Here is a 22,363-nt window from a genome sequence, read left to right on the forward strand (position 1 = left end):
AACAACATAGACTAGACTGAAACTCCGTGGAAGGTTAGGCTGGGACAGACAAGTCCATCAAACTAAGGGTTACACACTGAAAAGGGCATGTCATCAGTGGAGGGTAGCTTTGGCTTCCCCTCTTCCCCATCCAGAAGGTTGTGCATGGACGTGTGAAGGTGGGTCAGATACTTTAAACTGGGACCAATCACTTAAACACTGAGTTCATCCCACTCCTGAATAACCACAAGGCCACAGTTTCCCATAGGTCTTCCCTGCTGTTTTCTCACCTCCAACCTCCCTCTCCTGCCAAGGTCTGGGAAGAGGAAGAACATAGCAGTGTCATCATCACTGGCTGTTTCAAACCCTGAAGAAAGGAGGTTTGATAAGAACGATTTTGAGAGTATCTTTATTTTCTATTTGATTCAGAAAAAAGGCGAGGCAGAAAATTGCCAATGAAAGCCACTGTTATCTAGAGCAGTGGTCTCCAAAGCGGGGTGCATGCATGACATCATCAGGGTATGGACCAACCAACGGGAAGATGCATTGCATCCTACTCTCCCCACAATGGCCAATCATGGGGTATGTCTCCAGCGCAGGCCCATCACCTTTACCCAAAAGTGCCCAACCTTCTTCCCCTGTTCCGTCCCTTCCCACCGCTAGAGAAGACCCCTGTTCGAGCTCCCAACTTCCCCTCACACACCAGGTGTCAGATGCTGGCTGTGATACTTGACCCAGCTCCCCAACTCACTCCCCCTTGTCAGCCAGTTGTGTAGGCAATGTTGGGAAAAGGCCAAATCCTTAGCTGCCTTCTCTGTCAGCTCTACGCTCCAAGGAAGTAGCTGCTGAGTAAGAATTTCACCCACGTGGGCTTCATTTTCATTGGGAGAGATTAAGTTTCCACATTAAAATTCCCATTTGGCTAGTTGAATGGATCTCATTAATTGAATAAGTAATAATTATCATTTATGCTTTATAAAACATTCACTGTGATTTCTAGAAAGTGAATGGTCACACTAACTCATTCTAGTTTGTCACAGTGCAAACAGCCACCCATCAATGTAAAGAACCGGGGAATGATCGTGAATATCTTCAGTGAGACACATTTCACATTTCCTGGTTATCTCAAGGCAAATGCTTAATCATTGCTGAACTAGAGATAGGCATTCTTCTTTTGCAAAAAAAGACAAGTGTTCTGTCATGGCAGTTGGCTCTGGGGCATATGCTCCCTAATAGATACAAATAATCACAATCTGTCCCTTTCAAGGTAAAGGGAGCATTTTAATAATGAGTAAGCAGGGAACTGCTTTTCAAAAGAAGCTCGTGCTATAGTGAGACCTTTGAAACTGGAGATTTTACTGCTGAAAATGTGTTATCTGTAAGACCTCATCTCTGTGCATTTAAACCTAGAGACAGACTTTTCTAACCTGTTTTAAAATCTTCCAAATGAAAAGTTTTAGTGGATTTTCAACCCATTTGTTAAAAATACAAAAATTCAACAACTTCCAATAAGATTGCAAGGACGACCGTTTGATGTCAGAGAAAATGGAAATTTACTAGCCAAATTTCAAGGAAAACCTTTGTATAATTGTTGTTTGGTTGTGTCTGACTCTTTATAACCCCATTTGGGGTTTTCTTGGCAGAGACACTGGAGTGGTTTGCCATTTCCTTCTCCAGCTCATGTTACAGATGAAGAAACTGAGGCAAACAGGGTTAAGTGACTTGCCCAGGGTCACACAGCTAGTAAGTGTCTGAGGCTAGATTTTAACTCAGGAATATGAGTCTTCCTGACTCCAGGTCCAGCATTCTATCCACCACAGCGCCACCTAGCTGCCCAATAATTGCATAATTAGTAGATGAAAAAGAGAGTTTAGAAGCCCAGACAGGGATGCTATCCTATTTGGATTTATGTGTTTTTCTGAGGACACTTAATGTGGCTATGCTAGCCATTAAAACCAAACCATGTATTTAGAGCTTGAAGGAACCTTATAGGCTAGAGAGACCAGTTTCCTCATTCTACATGTTGGGTGACTTGTCCAGGGTTACACAGCCAGGAAGTATCTGAGGCCAGATTTGAACTCAAGTCTTTCTAATTCCAAGACTAGCACTCTATCCACTACACCACCTAGCACTCATAGTTTTTTGTGGCTGGGTAATTCAATTCTTTAATGACTATGACATTCAAGGTTTCTTAAATTTCCATCTATAGGGTATTTGAGTACTTAAATGCATTCAGGTAGTGACTTTTTAAAAATGATAAACTTGAAGAATTATATTATGATGATTTTAATTAATTAATTAATTGTTAAATCAATTAGTTAAATTAATTAAAGATGATTTTTAAAATGATAAATTTGAACTCTGCAGGTAGCTGGGTGGCACCATAGTGGATAGAGCACTGGGCTTGGAATCAGAAAGACTCATCTTCCTCAGTTCAAATCTGGTCTCAGATACTTACTAGCTGTGAGACCCTGGGCAAGTCACTTTACCTCTTTTTGCCTCAATTTCCTCCACTGTAAAATGGGGATAATAACAGCACCAATGTTGTTTTTGGTCATGCCCAACTTTTGTGACCCTTTTGGGGGTTTCTTGACAAAGATACTGGAGTGATTTGCCATTTCTGCCTCATTTTACAGATAAGCAAACATATAAAACGTTTATTTCCTCCCCTTTCCTCTGTTTCTCTGCCTCCTCCCAAATGTCAGCTCGAGCCCCCCTTTTTTTCGCAATTGTCTGGTGTTATTTGGTTTTCCAAGAGCTTTCCCTTGTCACTTCATTTTCTCCATGAGGTCACTGTGCCACTGTCAGCCCATTTTAAGAGAGGACAAATTCTTTGTTAAGCCACTCAGATACTTGGTGGCCAAATTTGGGGCTTTTGACTCTTTCCCACCATCCAGATACATCAGGGGAAAAAAGAAATCAACCGTCCCTCATGCCCACCATGAAAAAAGAACTTTTTTTTTTTAAAGAAAAGGTTAAGACTTTATTTATTCAAGATGAATATATCAAGCAAGAAGTATAACAAAACAGCAGAACTTTCGCCTTTGGAATACTGTAATTGACATCGCTCCCAAGTGTTTGGTGTACTACTATTCTACGACAGATTTTTCTATGCTGATTACAAGAAGTCAACTATCGTCAGTATACACAGTTATGATCCTTAATCTATCAGCTGTTTCTCTGAGTGCGAATTGTGAGAGCATGAATAGTGAATGTCCTTTGCCATTTCAAACACTGTGCCAGGTAGAAAGCGGTGGGTACCTGAAGCTAAGACAGAAACAAACCCAATATAAACCACAACTGGGGTTGACCAGCATTCTATCACAAGGACAAGGACACTTTACAATGTATAAACACGCATTTCAAAGTTTCATTAGTTGAAGCCAGGAGGAAGCTGTGCTAATCTGCCTCTCCCATTTTATAAGGACTAGACCACTGCCCCTCCCCACCCCTCCACCCCCCACCCCCAACCCCCACCAAATAATACATGTGCCCAAGGGCTATGAAAAAATATAAGTCAATACATAACCATTACAGACCTTTGAGCTAGCATTTTGTAAACAACCTGTGTCTGTAATTAAGCAAATTAAAAACAACATTGTCTTATTTGTGGACAGAGCACACCACTAAGCGTACATTTGGAGGCATTCACATTTCATGTCAGTCTATACACAAATATACAGCTTGTTGGATAAATACACATTTTGCCAGAGATATGAAAACTTCTCAGTTGTACAGTGAATGTCTGAGAGAGAAACCAACTCCCATATTAACACTTGAAGGAAAATTGAAATAGTCAAGTTTACATTAAGACAGCAGCTTGGACACCTTTTCTTATTTTTACCTAGAGTGAATAGTAATACAGCATATCTGAGAGTTCTTCAAACATTTTTTTTGGCATAATTGAGTGCAAATTTGTCAGCTTCTACTTGTCAGAATTTCCTGTTGCATAATAGTGAGAAAAAAAAGCTTGCTCACAATAGGATTTTAATTTCTGCTAAAGTGGTTTTTTTTTTGTTTTTTTGGGGGGGGAATTTTTTTGCAAAAAGAAAAAAAAAATCGCATAACTTAAGCATGCAAGCTGGGCTCCTCAAAGTTTTCTGGGCACATTCAATGATTCTGAATATATCCTAGTTGCTACTTAAAAAGTAAATACCTTTCTAAACCATAAAGAGTTTCTATTAATAACCTGCCTGGTACATTTGAGTGCAATTACATTTCTTTCCAATAATACGTGGAAGTATTGTGACAAGGGGGAAATATTTTGCCCTCCTTTAAAAAAAAAATGGTGCTTGGGGTTTTCTCTTAACTCGTTTAGAAGTGGGTTTTTTTATTTTGTTTTTTTTTTTTGTTTGTTTTTTTGGGTTTTTTTAAGGATGCTATAAAATCACTTATAAAGGACCCAAGGGACAGACACTGGTGGACAATTTCAAGGGCAAACATTTCTGAGCCTGCTGAAATCCAGCCAGTTCAGCATCCCCCTAGACCCCCTGCTGCACCTTAATGATATTAATAATGGAACAATCTTTAAGAGAGCCTGGTTATCTATTTCAGTTGACAGCAAGTCTTATGTGGTACATAGTAGTAACACGTGTTTTCTAGCCTACAGGACAGATTAAGGGCCAACACAGAGCTAAGGGATTGACTAACTGCATGCAGAATACACTTACATCTCGAAAGCACAAATACTCAATACAGCTTCTCCCTCTTCTTTCCTAATCTAGGGATGAAAACACTATCCTAATATTTAGACTAAAATGAAATCTAACCCAGATTTTTCTTTTTGGAAAAAAATTAGGCTCTCACTTCTATATAGTGAGTCAGGACTTCACTTTTTTCCCACGGGGCGAGTTGATAAGTTCATGAGAAGTATCTCTTAAAAGCTACCATGCACAGATTGAGAGCAATATTTAGAATTCAGTGGAAAGCAGTAATTGTGTTTTCTAGGACCAAATTTCGAAACAAAAACTCTCCCTAAATCTTTCCGGCTCCCATTATTATAGATAATTACAAACGGAAAGCCTCTCTTAAAAGTCGAAAATACGATTCTAGCTTCTTTTCACACAATACTGACTTCATGAGCTCCTGGGATGCAAGGGTTTTCACCCCTTCCCTCTCTGCCTGGTGAGAATGGTTTCAGCATGGGTCAAAGCAGGGAAGGTGACAGGGAATCCTTACTGTGACCTAGAACTTTGTATTGGCTAAGCTCATTCTGTGAATCCATCTAACAACCCTGCGAGGTAGGTGCATGGTCACATCCCCAGGAAGCTTGGCAATGTGAATGGTCCTGTCTGTGGTCACATCAGTCACAATCGTCAAAGTTCTAGCCCTGAATCCAGTGCAGAGACCATGCCTCCTTTCATACTCTTCTTATTGCACGCTGTTCAGCTCACTGTTTCATCTCAGGGGGACATCTGGGAAACCTTAAAGCTCACTGAGAATGGAAAAGAAAAACTTTGCAGAGAGGAGTGACCGCCAGATCTCTCTTCATTCCACCTCTATTTTTTCTGTCCTCACTTGTATAGTGAAATACTTGCCAGACACCCACTTGAGCTGTACCTGGAAACTTTTACAAATTCTATACAGGAACTATTTCAGTTCCATACAGGAACAGGAATTTCAGTGGGTTTGTTGCTTTAAAAAACAAACTTTTTTTTTCATTCAGTCTCTTTACATAACTGTGAGCCATTGTTGGCCCCTGGAAGTCTATTTATTTTAACCAGAAATACCATAAAATATAAAATACATGATGACTCAAAGTATTCTTATCAAGGGGGGGTATTTTGTTTTAATTGCTATCATTTGCATTTATGGGAATAAAAACTAGGTGAACAACTGATAAATTACAAACTTATACCCCAAACATTTCAGAAACACAGTAGAGATGACTTCCGCAATGATGCTTTTCTCTCAGGTTGATGATTACTGAGCTGTGAATACTCCCAACATCAGGGGACTTGGAGGTCATTCCCTGCTATCCCACCCTTAGCCCCTTCTCCCATGAAAATTAATAAAAAAAAAAGTCTGGGGAGAGAGAGAGAGAGAGAGAGAGAGAGAGAGAGAGAGAGAGAGAGAGAGAGAGAGAGAGAAGGCCATGACTACAATGCTGCCCACTCAAAGCACACCCAACTCCCAGATTTCTATGTTATTAAGTGAATAGCTCTTTAAGGCAGAGAAGAGGCGTGCTGTGGATCCCGGTGCTGTTGGCTCATCTCACTCACATGGTTTCAGTGGCAGGGGATGAGGTACATTTCTTCCTGAAGCGAGATCGAAGGATCCTAGGCGGTGCCTGTTGGGAAGAACAAAAAATGTCATGAATTGCTCAAGATTATGAAATAGCTTTGCATACTGGTGGAGGAAGTTTCTACACCAAAGAGATCCCTCCACACAGGAAATTGAAGATCCAGACAAGAGTAATAATCAAAGGAATGAAATACAACATGGCGGAGCAGATAGAGAGAAGGCTGGCCTCAGAACTAGGAAGTCCTGAGTTCAAATTCTATCTCTGACACATTCTGGCTATATGGCCCTGGGAAAATCACCAGGCAACTCTCCAGGATTTAAGAGTGGCTAGACGGCATCAATAAAGGGAGTCTTTACACAGGGAAGTCCCTTGTGTTGATGCAATTGTAATTCCAGACTCCCCCCAAATAAAAAAGAAATGGTATTTCCAAAGGAAAGCTATTCCTGACCCACCATCCATGAGTCACAGGATTAAAGCTACCCTTCAAATTCCGTAGCAACCAAAGAAATGGATTTGTGGAGCATCTGGCCAGAAGTCATCATAGTCCAACTGATACATGAACAATAGTAATGAGAACTAGCATTCATATTTTTTAATATGAGTATTTTTTTAATGTGAATATTTTTAAAATAATTTTTTTTAGCAAAACCTTTAAGGTTTGCAAAGCATTTTTCATATCATGCCTTATTTGATTCTAACGACAACCTGGGTGGTGGTTGTTATTTTTGCCCCCGTTTCACAGATGGGGAAACTGAGGCAGGCAGAGTTTCAGCAGCTTGCCCAGAGTCACACAGCGAGTAAGTATCTGAGGCTGGATTTGAACTCTGGTCTTCTGGCCTGCTGATCTAGCAGTGCCTTCTATGACATTTGCAGTCAGTGGTGGCCATCAATATGACCCATGAGGAGGAGCCCACCACACTGAGGCTGGGGTGTGCCACTTTTGGATGGCTCTAATTGTCGGGAAGTTCATCATTACAGCAAACAGAACTCTGCCCCTTGGCGATTCCTACCCACGGTCACTGCTGGTTCTGCCCTCTGGGGACCAAACAGAACAGGTGTCATCTCCTGCCCATGACAGCCTTCAAATACATGATGAAAACTTCTCTAGGCTACACCCCCACCCATTTCTTTCAACTGACCCTTGTATAGCAAGGACTCAGGCCCTTTGCCGTCCTATTTGCTGTCCAGCCTATCATTGTCCTTTCTAAACCATGCTGTCGAGAATGGAATCTAGTATCCCAAAAGGGGTCTGCCCAGGGCATAGGGCAGGTGGCTCTTGTCTCTTAACAACAGCAAACAGCTAACACTTACATAGCATTTACTATGTGCTAGGCACTTCACAATTACCTCTTTAGGTCCTCACAGCTCTGGGAAGAAGGTCTCCATTTTACAGATGAAGAAACAGAGGTAAACGGTTTAAATGAAGGGTGCCCAATACATTTATGACCACAGAACAGAAACAATCCCATTCTTGAGAGCCTCGCCAGTGTGGACAGAAGCCAACTTCACTGGAAGGACCCTCACCCTCTGCATGGAGCTCTTCCATACCATCCTAAAGTCATTCTACAAACGCAAGTCAGGGGTTGTAAAGCAAGACAGATTTTTTTTTTTCACTTCTGCCTTTGGGTTAATATCACAATAGCCAGGTTGGCATCTTGCCTTATAGAATCTGTGCCCCCTGGGGAAAGAAAGCGTGTCCTTTCTGTAGGGTGTACTTCACGTCTCCACTACCAGATAGCCCCAGACAACCCCTGCCTTCAAGTGGTGCCTCCCCAGGGCCACCAGCTACCAGGTCCCTTTCTACAGGGAGGTGTTGGCTGATGACCTAAGAAGTGGGGCAAGAACAAAAAATGAACAACAGTAAATGACAAATAGGAAGAATTCAGAGAAACTTGAAAAGGCTTGTGTGAACAGATACAGAGCAAAAGAAGAAGAACCAGGAGAACAACTTACCTGATAACCACAAAAACCAGTCAATCAACACGCATTTATTAAGTGCTTCCTATGTGCCAAGCACAGAGATTTAATTCCAAGGAATGAAACAATCCCTACTCAATCTGAAACACTTAGAAACCCTGATCAATGCAATTCATGAATTCAAAAGACTGAGGAAGCAATTGGCTGCCTCCTGTGCATGTGTACACACATGCACACATATGTAATACATGTACACACACGTGTATGTGCATATATCAACATGTATATAGGCATGCATGTATATATACATAGATGTACACATACCTATATCTATATCTTTGCAAAATTTAAAGTACAAGATAAGCATCCATTGAATGGGACTCCCCAAGCAGAACTACTGCACATGAACCTTAAAGCACTATGGGAATGTGAGTTATTGTAATGACTGTGATATTTGTAGGGACCAACTCCTAGTAAAACTTTGGCTAAATGGCAGATCCACAGTAGGGAAAAGGAATTTCCACATGGCGAGTTCCCCACATTGCAAAAATCACAAGTCTGGATCCTCCCTCAAAAACCAACCAACCAAACCAAACAAAAACAATGACCTGTCTCCAAAAAGTGGAAATCTATTTTCTGCCTGAATACCTCTAGAGATGGGAAACTCACTACCTCTTCAGATAACCCATTCTCAGCAATGTTCTCCCTTAACTAATGAAATCCCAGGTCCAGGTATTTCCCCACCCCCACCCCCATCCCTGCCAATTTTTTTTTTTTTTAAAGTACAGCCATACAGGAGCAGTTAATGCATTAACCCTCACTGAAGGGAAGAGTGAGGTCCACCCGAGTAGTACAGGCTGTCTGTGACACCTAACTGAAAACACATTCTCCCTTGATTTTTTTAAAGGGCACAACCACTAATTGTGTTGAGTACAATCCCAAGTGCCTACCTTCAGCACCCATCAGGAGTCAGAACAGAGCAGACAGACTCACCTGGAGATTTTGTTATTAAACTATCATCCTGCCACCCAGTCTTTCGAACAAGACATTGTTTGAATCTTTGCTTCAGGTTGTCACATCAGGATGGGGTCTGTTTTAGCTAATTATGTTAAGATCTGAAACCTAGTAAAATGTGGATGCTTCAAGCCCTAGACCCTCTGTTGCTTCCTTCAGCTAAGAGGGGCTGTGATCCAGCTGCCCTGCAGGAGCTGCTTCCCAAAGAGGATAATCAGGGGCCCTGAGCCCCAGCCTCACTGTAGATAAAAGGATGGGACTTGGAGGCCAAAGGACCTGGGTTCTAGTCCTGACTCAGATACTTAGCTATTTACATGACCTTGGGTAACTCATTTCAACTGTGTCTAAGTTTATTCATCTCAAAAACAACAATAATTATAATGACAATGGGGCAGGTGGGTGGTACAGTGGGTGGAGTATGTGGCCTGAAGTCAGGAGGACACATCTTCCTGAGTTCAGATCTGATCTCACTGGCTGTGTCACTTAACCCTGTCTGCCTCAGTTTCCTCATCTGTAAAATGAGCCGAAGAAGGAAATGATGAACCACTCCAGTATCTCTGCCAAGAAAACCCCAAATGGGGTCACAAAGAGTCTGACACAACTGAAAAATGGTTGAATACCAATAATAAGAAATATTATTATTTATGCCACTATAGTGCTTTCCTCACAGGATTTGTTGTGAGGAGACACATGTAGTAGGCACATGCGAAAGAGCTCTGGGTTTGGAGTCACAGGGCCTGAATTTAAATCTCTGTCCTGTCATATACTAAAGGTGTGACCTTAGGTAAGTGCTGTGCTATCTGCATGACCCTAGGTAAGTCACTTTACCTCCAAAGTAAAGTGTGGCGGTTGGTCTATACCAGATTGTCTGCAGTGCTCCACCCCACCCCCCCAACCTGAGACCCTTTTAGGGGATCTGTACTATTTTCATAATAATAATGACATTATTTGACTATTAAAATACTCCTCCCTTTTCCAACTACATATCTGTATGAGGCCAGATTTTCTTCTTTCATACTTATACCAAAAGAACACATCACAACAGACCAAATGCAGAAACAGCTAAGAGACTCCAGCTGTCTTAAGGCAGACATTAAAGAGATTTGCAAAAAATATCTAAAACAATGCCACTTTTCTCCCTAAATTTTGTTTTGGAAAATATAGTTATTTTCCATAAGACTAATTATTTGTTAGCATATAATGAATTTATTACTATTTTAAAATGAATAAATGGATACTTAAAAAATTTTTCAGTTTTAATTTCTAAAACAGTTAAGTATTAATAGCTATAACCCACACAGACACAAGCTCTTTGGGGTCCTCAATAGTGGAAGAGTATAATGGGGTTCTTAAGCATTTTTGAAAGGCCCAAGGCCAAAGAGTTTGAGAATTGCTCGTCCATATGATTTCTAAGATCTCTTCGGGCTCTAAATCAACAGTGTTACTCATGTATGGAAGGAAAGCCCTTTGTTAACAGTAAAATACCGATATCAATTATTATGCTGACTAGACGGTAAGCTCTGTGAGGCCAGAGAATGGGTATTATCTAAAACAAGGTCTCCTCTGCCTAGGGTACTTACTTAATCAGTGTTTGTTGGGTTGGGTTGTATGAGTGAAGGGGGACGAAAGAGGTGTGAATGGTTCCTCTATTGATCTCTCTTCAGTTTCTTAGTGCAAATGAAAACTCTGAAAGTCAGAGAGCTGGCCTGGAAGCCAGGAAGACACATCTCTGACACATCCTGGCTGGGTGAACCTGGACAAGGCAATCTTCATTCTCTAGGCAACCATCCGAGACTGTAAGTCAGAGAAAGGCTGCCCTGCTCTCATACAGTTTCCTCCAATCAGCAAACATGGTCGCTTTCCCCATCCTCATCACTCCCTTCAGTAGGACCCTGGAAGAAAGTGTACACCTTCTGCCCTCCACCTCGGGCCATTTCTTAGCTGAACCGGCCCATGTATGTCCTTCTGAGACTAGTTACTAACTAGTTACCACTCTGAGACTGGTTACTGACTAGTCACCAACTAAAGGGTCACCAATGTCTCTGTGCAGAACTCTCCTGCAGAACCAGGTCTGATGTGCATTGGAAATCAGTGGTCTAGTCCAAAACAAACCAAAAAAAAAAGGCCCTCGTCAACTCATCAGGATCTCAGGCAAAGCATATTCTACAACCCTGACCTCGAGACTCATTTGAGATACTTGTGGTCTTTCCCACCAAGACACTGGACACCAGGTACCTCCAGAGGTCTCTCCGTCTTCCGGGGAGCTTTAAACTTGTACATATAATCCAACAGGTCCTCCTCCTCCTCCTCCTCATCGGAGAATATTGATGGGTCCTTGTTCAGGTGTGGGTGCGGCTTCCATAACTTCACACCCCCCTCATTCACCTCTCCCTCAACCACTTAGAGTCCATTTAAAATCTACGCAGAGGAAGACAAAGTACAGTGAGGACTGGTCAAGTCAGCAGTGTCCTCATGCACAGTAGGAGTGAGACCACACGGTGTTAAACCACACATTCCACACAATGCTCCAGGCATGGTTAGAAGCTTGAAGTTACCCTCACAGAGCCAGAGGTCATCAGAGCAGGGGACCTGGGAAATCACCGAGTCTCCTCCCCTTTCGCTTTACAGACAAATAAGACAATAAAATGCCAACTCCTTGGCATTTAGCCTTCATAAATGGGCTCTGGTTAAACAAAAAGTGGCCCACTTAGATTGTTACCCAACCTGGACATTCCATCTACCACCTCCGAGCTTTTGCATAGGTGATCCTGGAATGCACTCCCTTAGCTTCCTCCAAGGTTCATCTTCTACCTCCCATAGGAAGCATGTCCTGATCTCCCAAGTTGTTAGTGGTTCATCCACCTCAAATTATCACGTATTTAGTTATCTGTGTATACAATGCCTCACTCAATGGGACGGAAGCACCTTGGGGGCAGGGACTGTGCTTCACTACTTTTGTTTTGGGTTTTTTGTGTCCCTAGTGCCCAGCACTCTGCTTGTACTTATTGCTATTGGGTTGTTTCAGTCATGTCGGACTCTCTGCTACCCCTTTTGGAGTTTTCTTGGCAGAGATACTGGAGCGGTTTGCTTTTTCCTTCTGCAGCTCATTTTGCAGATGAGAAAACTGAGGCAAAAAAGCTAAGTGACTTGCCCAGGGTCATGCAGCTAGTAAAATGTCTGAGGCTGGATTTGAACTCAGGTCCTCCTGACCCCAGGACTGGCATCCTATCCACTTAAGCCACCTTGCTGTCCACCTGATCCATAGTAGGCTCTTAATAAATGCTTGTTGAGTTGAATTGCATTAAGTAACTTGCCCAAAAGTGATACAGGTTGGTGCATTCATGTTTTTTCTGTGACCAAGATGTCCTTGTGATGTGAGTGACCTTTTATTTTTTTTTAATTAAGGCTTCTCCTTTACAGATATAATTGATATTTCCGGCAACAAAAATTGAAGTTTTCACCCACTGAACAAATTACCTGCTGAATCTAGAGTTCAGTGAGTTTAACCCAATAAGCATTTATTAAGTGGGAAAAAGCTCTAGTAGGGGAACGGATAAGGCACTGGCCTCCTCAGTCGAAGCTTGTGGGTTCAAATCCCATGGAGGGTGATTGATTCAGAGAGACAACATGGCCTACTGCCTACAGACTTAAGAGCAAGGAGCATCCGGGTTTAAATCCTGCCCCAGCTCATGTTATGGTAGACAAATCTCACCAGTGTCTGTTTTCTTATTTGAAGGTCACATCTGGCTCTAAATCAATGATCATATGATGGTCTTACTATGTCCCAGGGACTGTGCTGGGAGGGACACAAAAAGAAACACCAAATGGCCCCTGCCCTCAACATTCTATTACATTCTCTTAATCGATTCGCTGGGAAAGAAGCTACTTTATAATAAGTCAAAGATTCAGAGATCACATGAAGCTGATTTGGCCATGACTCATATGTTTAATGGTCGACAGCCTTGATGTTTGACCAACTGATTTTAAGGAGCGCATTCCCCAACTCCTGTTGAATCCTGTGTGACAAAAGTAAGTCCATGAAAACTAATTTTTTTTAACACTAGCTCGAGCACCAAAAATCATGGACGAGGGAATAAAAGGCAAGGTCTCTTTGGGGCCCCCCAACTCATTGTCATATATGGGCAAATACAGGCAGTGAAGTGGTGAAGTGGATAGAGCATCAGGTCTGGGGTCGGGAAGATTCCTCTGAGTTCAGATCCAGCCTCAGATACTTCCTAGCTGTGTGACCCTGGGCAAGTCACTTAACCTGTTTGTCTCTTGTTTCCTTTTCTGTAAAATGAGCTGGAGAGGGAAATGGCAAATCTCTGCCAAGAAAACCCCAAATGGGGTCATGAAGAGTCAGACACAAGTGGACAATTTATAAGTCATGTGAGCTACTGCCATGTGCAATTATCTTAATGGTGTTATTTAAAAGAAATGTTTAGGATACTATTGAAATATACATTTTGTTTTCTGCCATAAAGGACATTATTTAGTTAGTGGAAAGAAAGGGTGCTATGCTTGTAATGGGAAGACCCAAGTTCAAATTCCTTCTACCACTTATACTCTGTGTGACTTTGACTCATCACTTATTTGCCTCAGTTTCTTCATCTGTAAAATGGGGAGGTTAGATTGGATCTCCTCTAAGGTCCCTTGCCATTTAAATCTGTGATTCTGTGAATGCTATTTTTGTAGTGACTCTCATTTTTCTGATAACTAGCAATGTATAATAAATTCCTGTACACCCTATATATTATTTCTACCTCTTGTGTAACAAAGCCTCTACCACTGGAGTGTGGCATGGTGTTAGGACTTAGATCCTCTTTGTTAAGTGAAATGTTGCTTCACTGTAATAACACCAGCCATTGGGAAATAACTGAATGAATGAAAAAGCATTTATTAAGAGAAGGGAACAGTAAGAATATGGACGCAATTCTCAGTTGGTTGTTGGCTGCTTTCTGTTGCTCTTCCAAGACGAAGCCAACAGGTGGCAGCATGAGAACACACTAGTGTTAACGGAGCCTCAAAGCTTGCGGGGCACGGAGCAAAGGAACATGGCTCCTTGGGGGGCTGGCAAGAGAGTCTAGATGCATTGGTGTCACCCAATGGCTCATCCTGGCAACTTTTTGGACTGACTGTTGGCTCCTCGCTTTCCCTCCTCCTCCAAGTCAGAGAATTTAGATATTTTCCCCTTCTCCTGGATGATTTGGGCCAAGAAACATTGATTTACAGTCAACTTACTGGAGGGTGACTTTGTGGAGTCACTTTATTTTTATTATGGGGAAGATGGAGAGAGAGAGAGAGAGGAGAAGATGGAATGATGAAGAGAGAGAAAGAGGGAAAGAAGAGAAGAAGGAGGAGAGAGAGAGAGTGAGAGAGAAAGGAGGGAGTGAGGGAAAGAGGGAAAAGATGGAGAGAGAAAGAGAGAGGGAGAGAGAAGAGGAAGGAAAAAGGGAGGGAGGAAGAGAGGGGGGAAATGGAAAGATGGAGAGAGAAGAGAGACAGAAAGAGACAGAGGCAGAGAGGAGGAGGAAGAAGGAGAAGAAAAAGGAGAAGGAGGAGGAGGAAGAGAAGAGAGGGAAAGATAGAAAGACAGGGAGAGAGAGAAGGAGGAAGAGAAAAAATAAAGGGAGGGAAGGAGAGAAAGAGGAAAGGAGAGAAGAAAGATGGAGGGGAGAGAAAGAGAGAGAGAGAAGGAGAGAGAGAGAGAGAGAATGAATGGCGGGAGGGGAAAATCACTTGGTTCAATCCTTTCCTTTTACAGATGAGGAAATTAAGGCCTAAAGAGGGGATAGGACTTGCCCAAACTTACACAGTTAGTAAGAGGCCAAGACAGGATTTGAACTCAGGTCTCCTGCCTATAACCTACAAATCCAGTGTGCACATGATACAATTATGAAATATAATCTAGAGTCTCAAGCCCTGAGTCCAGAGGGGCTGCTTCCCCTGCCCCCTCTCCCTCCCGCCCCAATCAACTTAAAATTTTGCTATCTATACCTAAGCATATTCGTTTTGTACCTTCTGTTACTGTGGGCTCAAGACAATTTTTTTTTTTTTGGAGGGAGGAAAGCAGGGCAATTGGGATTAAGTGACTTGCCCAAGGTCACACAGCTGGTGTGTCAAGTGTCTGAGGTCGCATTTGAACTCAGGTCCTCCTGACTCCAGGGCTGGTGCTCTACTCACTACACCACCCTAGCTGCCCCAGCTCAGGACAATTTTACCCTTATTAGCAAACATGTCAGCCAGACGAGCAACAGGCCCCAAACCCATCTTCTCTGTTCAGACCCATTAGCAACCAGAGAAGCAGCGTGCTCTCCTTAGCCTCCCCAGCCCCCTCCCCTTGGCTACCCAGCCTCACTCCCCACCCCACCCCCAATGTCCCCAAATCAGCAAACACAAATCCACCCAAGACTAGTTAGTGAAAAACCAGCCCACACACACAGTTCTGAGTGAGTCAAAAGAACCGCGTGCAAATCCACAGCACTTACATCAAAGTCCCGTAATATTTACATAGAGAAAAGAAAAGAATACACTGTTAGAATAAATCATACACACACACTTTAGCATCAGGGAGCTTCTCCCTTTCTTTCTATCATGGGCCCATGACTCAAGGGGAAAAAATGATCCAAGTAAAATCTGTATAAATAAAAAGAACGCCCCCCCCCCGCCTTTTGAGGGGAAGGGTAGATCGATCTATTTTTAGATGCAGGAATGTGTTCCAGTTGCTTGCTTTTTAAACTGATGAGAAGGAAAATGAAGTTATATTTAACAAATACATAAAAGAATAATACATATATTTCAGTTGTAAATTGTGTATGGGGTGGGGGAGGACTTGTTAGGAGAAAAAGGAAATTGAAAGAAAGAGACAGGGTCACACACGTAGTGAGATGCTGAGGCAGACAAGTAAATCAAGGCAGACAGAGAACTGAAAGGGATAAGCAGGAGATACGGCATCACGGGGGGGGGGGCAGGGTGAAGGAGAGGCTGGTATGTATCACTTAATGTTCTATTAAGCCCCTATTGCTCCTCAAACACTATGCCTCATCTCCCATCTCCGAGCCGTTGCAATGGCTGCGTCCCAGGCCTGGAATGCTTTGTCCAATCACTTCTGCCTCATGGTTTCCCTGGCATTCTCCAAGATTCAGTTCAAGTCCTATGTACTTCAAGAGGCCCTTCCTGGTTCCCTCCACTCCAGGTGATTAGTGCCTTCCCTCTGAGGTTACCTTTCACCTACGTTTCTTTATGTACCCAGTTGTCTCCCCCATTAGAATATACTCTTCTTGAGGGTAGGGATCATGTTTCTGACTTCTTTGTATCCCCAGTGTACAGTGCCTAGAACACAGTAAGATGCCTGTTGACTCTCTGACTTATCTGGGAGATGGGCAACTGAATTAGTTATTACTTGCTGTTACAATTTATTGCTTGTTACCAACAGTGCAAACTTCAGGGTTTCCCTACAGTTAGTGTACCCAGGATGTCTGCATCATTTAAAGAGATCATTTCTTTAAGAGATAACTTTTTGTTAACTCGCTCTAAGACACGGTGCCAAGGCCACCGCTGGCTATGCCAGGCTCTCAGGCCAGTCCTGTTACCATGACCTTTTGAAATAAGAGAATCAGAATCACCAAATGTTAGAGCTAGAAGAAACCTCAGAGCTCACAGTGCATCACAACATTTAGAGCTAAGAGATTATGCATCATTAGCATCTTCAACAAGCATTTATTAAGTACTTACTGTATACCAGGCACTGTGCTAATCACTAGGGAGACAAAAAAAAGGGCAAAAACTGTCTCTGCCCTCCAGGAGGTTACAGTCTAATGGAGCAGACAAGAAACAAAGAACCATACCAAACAAGATACATAGAGGGTGAATGGGAGGTCTTCTCAGAGGGAAGGTGCTAGCAGTGAGGGGGACCAAGGAAGGCCTTGTGAATAAAGTAGGTTTTGGCTGAGTCTTGAAAGAAGCCGAGAAGCCCGGATGTAGAAGTAATGAGAGAGCTTTTCTGATATGGGGACAGTCAGGGGAAGAGCAGCAGGGAGACCAGGGTCATTGGATCCTAGAGTGCTCGGTGGGAAGTAAGGTGTAAGAAGACTGGAAAGTTGGGAAGGAGCCAGGTTGTGGAGGGCTTTTTTTTTAAGCCCTTCAAACAGATTTCAGAGGTCATTCAAATTTAATTCAACCTTTTATTAAGTGCCAACTATTGCAAGACATTCACTGTGCTAACCATGGGGGAATAAATGTCAAAAAACCAAGTCAATCCCTGCCCTCAAGAGGCTTACATTCTACAAGGGATAGAACATCTACAAAGACAAGTAAATACAAGACAGTTTGAGCAGGGAGAGAGCACCAGCAAGCAAGGAGACCAGGAAAGGCTTCCCATGGGAAGGGAGACTTGAAGGAAGCTAAGCATTCAAATAAGCAAAGGTGGGGAAACTGAGGCCAAAGAGGGAACCCCAGAAGTCATCTCAGTGAACCCTCTCATTTTACAGGTGGGAAAATTGAGGCCAAGAGAGGTTAAACAACCGATCCAAGGTAAAAAAAAAAAAAAGGCGGGGGGAGTAAATAGCAAAGCTGATATTTGAACACAAGTCTTCTTTCCCCTGCCCCCTGGGGGCTCATGCGCAAACTTTGACTACCGATACAAGAGCCCTCCTCAGTCTCTCCAGCAGGGGGCAGACTCTCACCAAGAAGTACCACCCATAATAAGGCAGCGCAGAGGCTGAGATGGATAGTGCTGGAGAGATCCGGGTTCAAATCCTACCCAAGACATTCATTAATTGTATAACTCTGGGCAAGTCACTTAAATGTCTGGTAGCTTCAGCTTCCTCATTAGTAAAAGGGGCATAACTATAGCACCCACTTCACCGGCTCAAATGAGATACTGTATGTGATGTAAAGTGCTTTGTAAACTTTAAAGCGCTGCGGCGAGTCCAGCCCTTCTTCCTCTCGCAGGGCCACCTCCCCACAGTGTTGCCCCTCTACGGGTCCCAGCCAGAACTTGACCTGGGCTCCACATTTGATCACAAAAACGTGCCCTGGTTGTACTCAGTCCTGCATGGGCCGTGACAGCTTCTGATGCCACCAACCCATGGGTGCATGTGTGGGGTTACTCTGCGGCCCAGAGCTCCTCCTTATCACCAGCTATTCCCAGGCTCATCGCCATGCCAGCCAAGTCTTTACCCAGATGTGTCCAACATGCAGCCTTTGAGCAGACCCAAACAATGCTCCTCAGTGTGGCTAGAACCAAATGAAAATGTAGAGAGAAGGAACTGATGGAGTCTGGAGACAGACTGAATCATATCATTTTTACTTTCTTTCTTACTCTTTCTTTTCTTCCTTCCATTCCTCCTTCCTTCCTTCCTCTCTCTCTCTCTCTCTCTCTCTCTCTCTCTCTCTCTCTCTCTCTTTCTTTCTTTCTTTCTCTTTCTCTTTCTTCCCTTCTTCCCCAAAATCACCAATATGGAAACGTTTTACATGATTGCACATCTATAACCTTTATCAGATTGCTTACTGTCTCGGGGAAGAGGGAGGGGAGGGAGAGAGGGATAAAACTTGGAACTCAAAACTTAAAAAAAACAACAAATGTTAAAAGCGTTTTTACATGTAACCGGGGGAAAATAAAATATTATTTAAAAATATAACTAGGAAATATTTAATTAAATAAATAAAATACAATAAAACATAGATAAAATTAATTTGTGATTTTCTAAGTTGATTTGCAGCCAGCAGAGATTTTCAAGTACAGCTTAGTGGCTGAGGTTTCTATGAGTCTGATACCATTGCTCTAAACAAAGACCCACATCTCCACCTTTATAACTCCACTCCCACCTTCTTCCCATTTTTTTAATTAAATTTTTTTGGAGTGGGGAAGGCAGGGGAATTAGAGCAAGGTGACTTGCCCAAGGTCACACAGCTAGTAGGTGTGTCAAGTGTCTGAGGCCACATTTGAACTCAGGTCTTCCTGAATCCAGGGCCGGGGCTCTACTCACTGCGCCACCTAGGTGCCCCTACTCTACTGTTCTATTCAAACCCTCTCAGTTTCCCCATTGAGAGAGACAGTCCCCTTCAGTGAGGGCAGGAGAAGACCGGGATGATGGTGCACTCTTGCTCCCCTTCCTCTTCTGCTTGGACCAGCCCTGCCTGTTGCAAACAGCTGCTAATTCTGCTGGCTGCCAGCTTTCCTGTGCATGCCACCCAGCACATTACTTGTAATAGATATGCAGAGTAGGGACCAGAAAAACTTAAAGTTGGAGTGGGAAGGCCGAATGATCTAGAAAGGGAAGGAAAAAGGATGTAGGATCTCTTTGGGGGGAAGAGAAGGGGAGCTTTTAAAAAAAATGACTGGCCATCTGTGGTAAATGCTTTAACTCCTGATCTGCCCGGAAGCAAAGAACCAGACCACTGGACATCTAAGGATCCTCCCAACCCCTCTCTGCTACCCCTCTCCGCTACCCCTCTCCGCTCTAGGAGCCTAAAGTTTTGACAGATACATCAAAGAAAGTCACAAAATTTGAGACTTTGGAAGTGACCTCAGTGGCCATCTAGACCAACCCATGTACAAAACGTATATTGGACAAGTGGTTTTCGAGTCTCTTTCTGAAGACCTTCAAGGAGGGGTAACCTACCGCCTCCCCAGGCAAACCATTACATCCTGGAGTAGTGAGGTGGTGCAGTGGAGAGAGCACCAGCCTGGAGTCAGGAAGACCTAAATTCAAATCTGGCCTCAGACACTCACTAGCTACGTGACCCTGGGCAAGTCACTTAACCGTGTTTGCCTCAGTTTCCTCATCTGTAAAATGAGCTGGAGAAGGAAATGGCAAACCACTCCAGTATCTTGGCCAAGAAAACCCCAAACAGGGTCATGAAGATTTGGACACGACTGAAAAAAACAACTGAATAATAAATGCTTGTTGAACCAAAATAGTCACAGCGGCACTTTTGGTGGTGGCAAATGTAAAACTAGCCTATGGGAGCAAGCCTATAATTGAATATTACTGCACAATAAGAAATGATGAGTGTGAAGAATTCAGAGAGGCATGGGAAGACATATAAACTGAGGCAGAGGGAAGAAACTGGGGAAACACGGGACTTGATAACTACAAAGCCGTAAAAGGAAGAACAAAGAAAGGATAGCTGAAAGCTGTGTGATTATAATCACACACCTTGCGGATGGTGCTGATGAGGGAGGCCAGCATTGACGCAGAGCTTTTAAGTTTGCAAAGCATTTGATTCCCACAACAACCCTGGGAGATAGGTGCTATTGTTGCATTCATTTCATTGGAAAGGAAACTGAGGCAGACAAAAACCTCAATGACTCGGCCAGGGTCCCACAGCTAGTAAGGGTCTGGGGCTGGATTTGAACTCAGGTCTTCCTGACTCCAAGTCCAACACTCTATGTTTGGTGCCACCTAGCTGCTTAGGCAAAGAGACGTAAAAATGCAAGCCTTTCCCTTCTTTGTGGATGTTGGGGACCTGGGTGTGGGACACGTGTTGCCTCTATCATCAGACTCAGTTAATATGCAGGTTAATTTCAATGAACTGCTTTCTCCTCCTCCTTCTTCCTTTTTTATTTTTTGTTATAAGGGATAATTCTCTGGGTAGGGGAAAAGGCATATATTTAGAAATGAGGTATAAAATATACGTATATATTAATAAATATTAAAAATAAATGCTTCTTGATTGAAATGCTTCTCATTGATCCCAGGAAATATTCTAAGGCTATATAAGTCACTGATAAGTTACCGATCTGCATTGGTGGAGGGAATTTCCATGTGAGGAGTTCTTTGCATGGAAGAAATTATAGGTCCACACTCCCTGAAATGCAAACTTGCTGAACACCCCTTAAACATCGCCACAGACTGTTTCTGTTCATTTGGTTTTTTTTTTTTTTTAAGGAGAAAGGATTTTAATGAGGATCAGAAAGCATGAAGATTTTCCTGAAAACGTATAGCTTGGTGCACTCACAAATCCATAAAAATTCTACCAATTGGGAAAGCAATTATTCACAGTAACCTGAAAGATTCTTGTCCACAGGTAGACTGCAGCAGATTCTTAAACCACAAAGGAGAGGAGTGGGTGGGTGTAGGTGGGGAAGGAGAGAGAGGAAGGCAGAGGACAAGGGGGAGGGGGTGGGAAAGGCGGGAGGTGTCTCTTCCCCTGGAAAGCCCACGCCTCAGCATTAGGCATCTGCAGCCTTCTCTGCTCAGGTGGGCAACGTCACCAGCCCCACCTTTTCCTCTGTCTGTTCTCATGCGGTCAAAGCCATCTCAAGCAGCTAGAGGATGCCAGTAAGTCCAGCTGTGGTGCAGGGCTGGTGGAGGGAGGGGAGAGGAGACAGGGAGGGGAGAGGACAGGGAGCCAGGTTGCTCATTAGCTCAGCAAACTCTGCTCCAAACTGTTAGGGGCGCATGGTGAGCATCTGGGGTGTGGCGAAGGTGAGGGGTGGGATGGAGAGGAGAAGCCTGGGGTCTAGGCTGCATCTGCTTCGATGCCACGTTGATAGGGGGTCACTATTTACACTGGGTCTCGCAGAAGCAGGAGAGCTGGTCTTGGGGTTCTCTAGCCCCATTCAGAATGGAGGCTTTGAGAAATTCTGGGCTTGCTCTGAAATTGGGGCTCTGGCCCACAGACTCCCAATGCCCATGGGGCTCTGGTGGACATTCTCTGTGGCATCAGTAGGGCTTGGAGAGTTCCAAGCCCCCTGGTTCCTCGAGCCTTAGCCCCACATGACTTACCAGAGTACCCGTGCCCACCTCAGGGCATTTTAGAAAAGCCACGAGGCTCCTTCCCTATAAAACTATTTCTGCCCCCTTCTCCAAGACACAAAGGGATAGATATGGGGAGCTATGGAAGAACCAGGATTCCTCTGCCTCCCATAAAGCACAACACAAGAACCACACAGCTGAAAGGATCCCCCAGTTATCTGGGTCCCAAGTTCAGGGTTAGAAACGTCACAGCTATCAGGCTACCACACAGCAGAGAGGACGGGACCCTGGGTCCCTTCCACTCACCTTTCCGGGTCCTGCATGAGGAGCAGCAGGTACACACTGCCAAGGAGACAGAACAAGTTGGCCGTCAGTGATGTTCTGGGAGCAGAGGAGGGCATGAGACCCAGACAGAGGGGCAAGAGGGATAGATCTGGGGTCAAAAGACCTGGGTTCAAATCCTCCTTCTACTCCTCGTGAGGGATCTGGCAAGTAATTTAATCTT

The 22,363-nt window shown here is 43.5% G+C and overlaps 1 protein-coding gene across 4 annotated transcripts in view; it reads right to left on the bottom strand.

The window, feature by feature from the left end:
• Positions 1-3,435: 3,435 nt before the first annotated feature.
• Positions 3,436-22,363, bottom strand: part of REEP1 (receptor accessory protein 1) — a 141,097-nt gene continuing 122,169 nt past the window's right edge. For 2 of the 4 annotated variants that reach the window (XM_036751864.1, XM_036751862.1), the window contains 3 exons: positions 22,165-22,200; positions 11,390-11,553; positions 3,436-6,268 (listed from right to left, as the gene is read on the bottom strand). In XM_036751864.1, the coding sequence (XP_036607759.1) occupies positions 6,197-6,268; positions 11,390-11,553; positions 22,165-22,200 (272 nt within the window). In that variant the 3' untranslated portion in view covers positions 3,436-6,196. The remainder of the gene's footprint in view (positions 6,269-11,389; positions 11,554-22,164; positions 22,201-22,363) is intronic. The other 2 variants (XM_036751863.1, XM_036751865.1) reach the window with 2 other exon arrangements.

Source organism: Trichosurus vulpecula, chromosome 3, assembly GCF_011100635.1.
Source record: "Trichosurus vulpecula isolate mTriVul1 chromosome 3, mTriVul1.pri, whole genome shotgun sequence".
Classification (NCBI taxonomy): Eukaryota; Metazoa; Chordata; class Mammalia; order Diprotodontia; family Phalangeridae; genus Trichosurus; species Trichosurus vulpecula.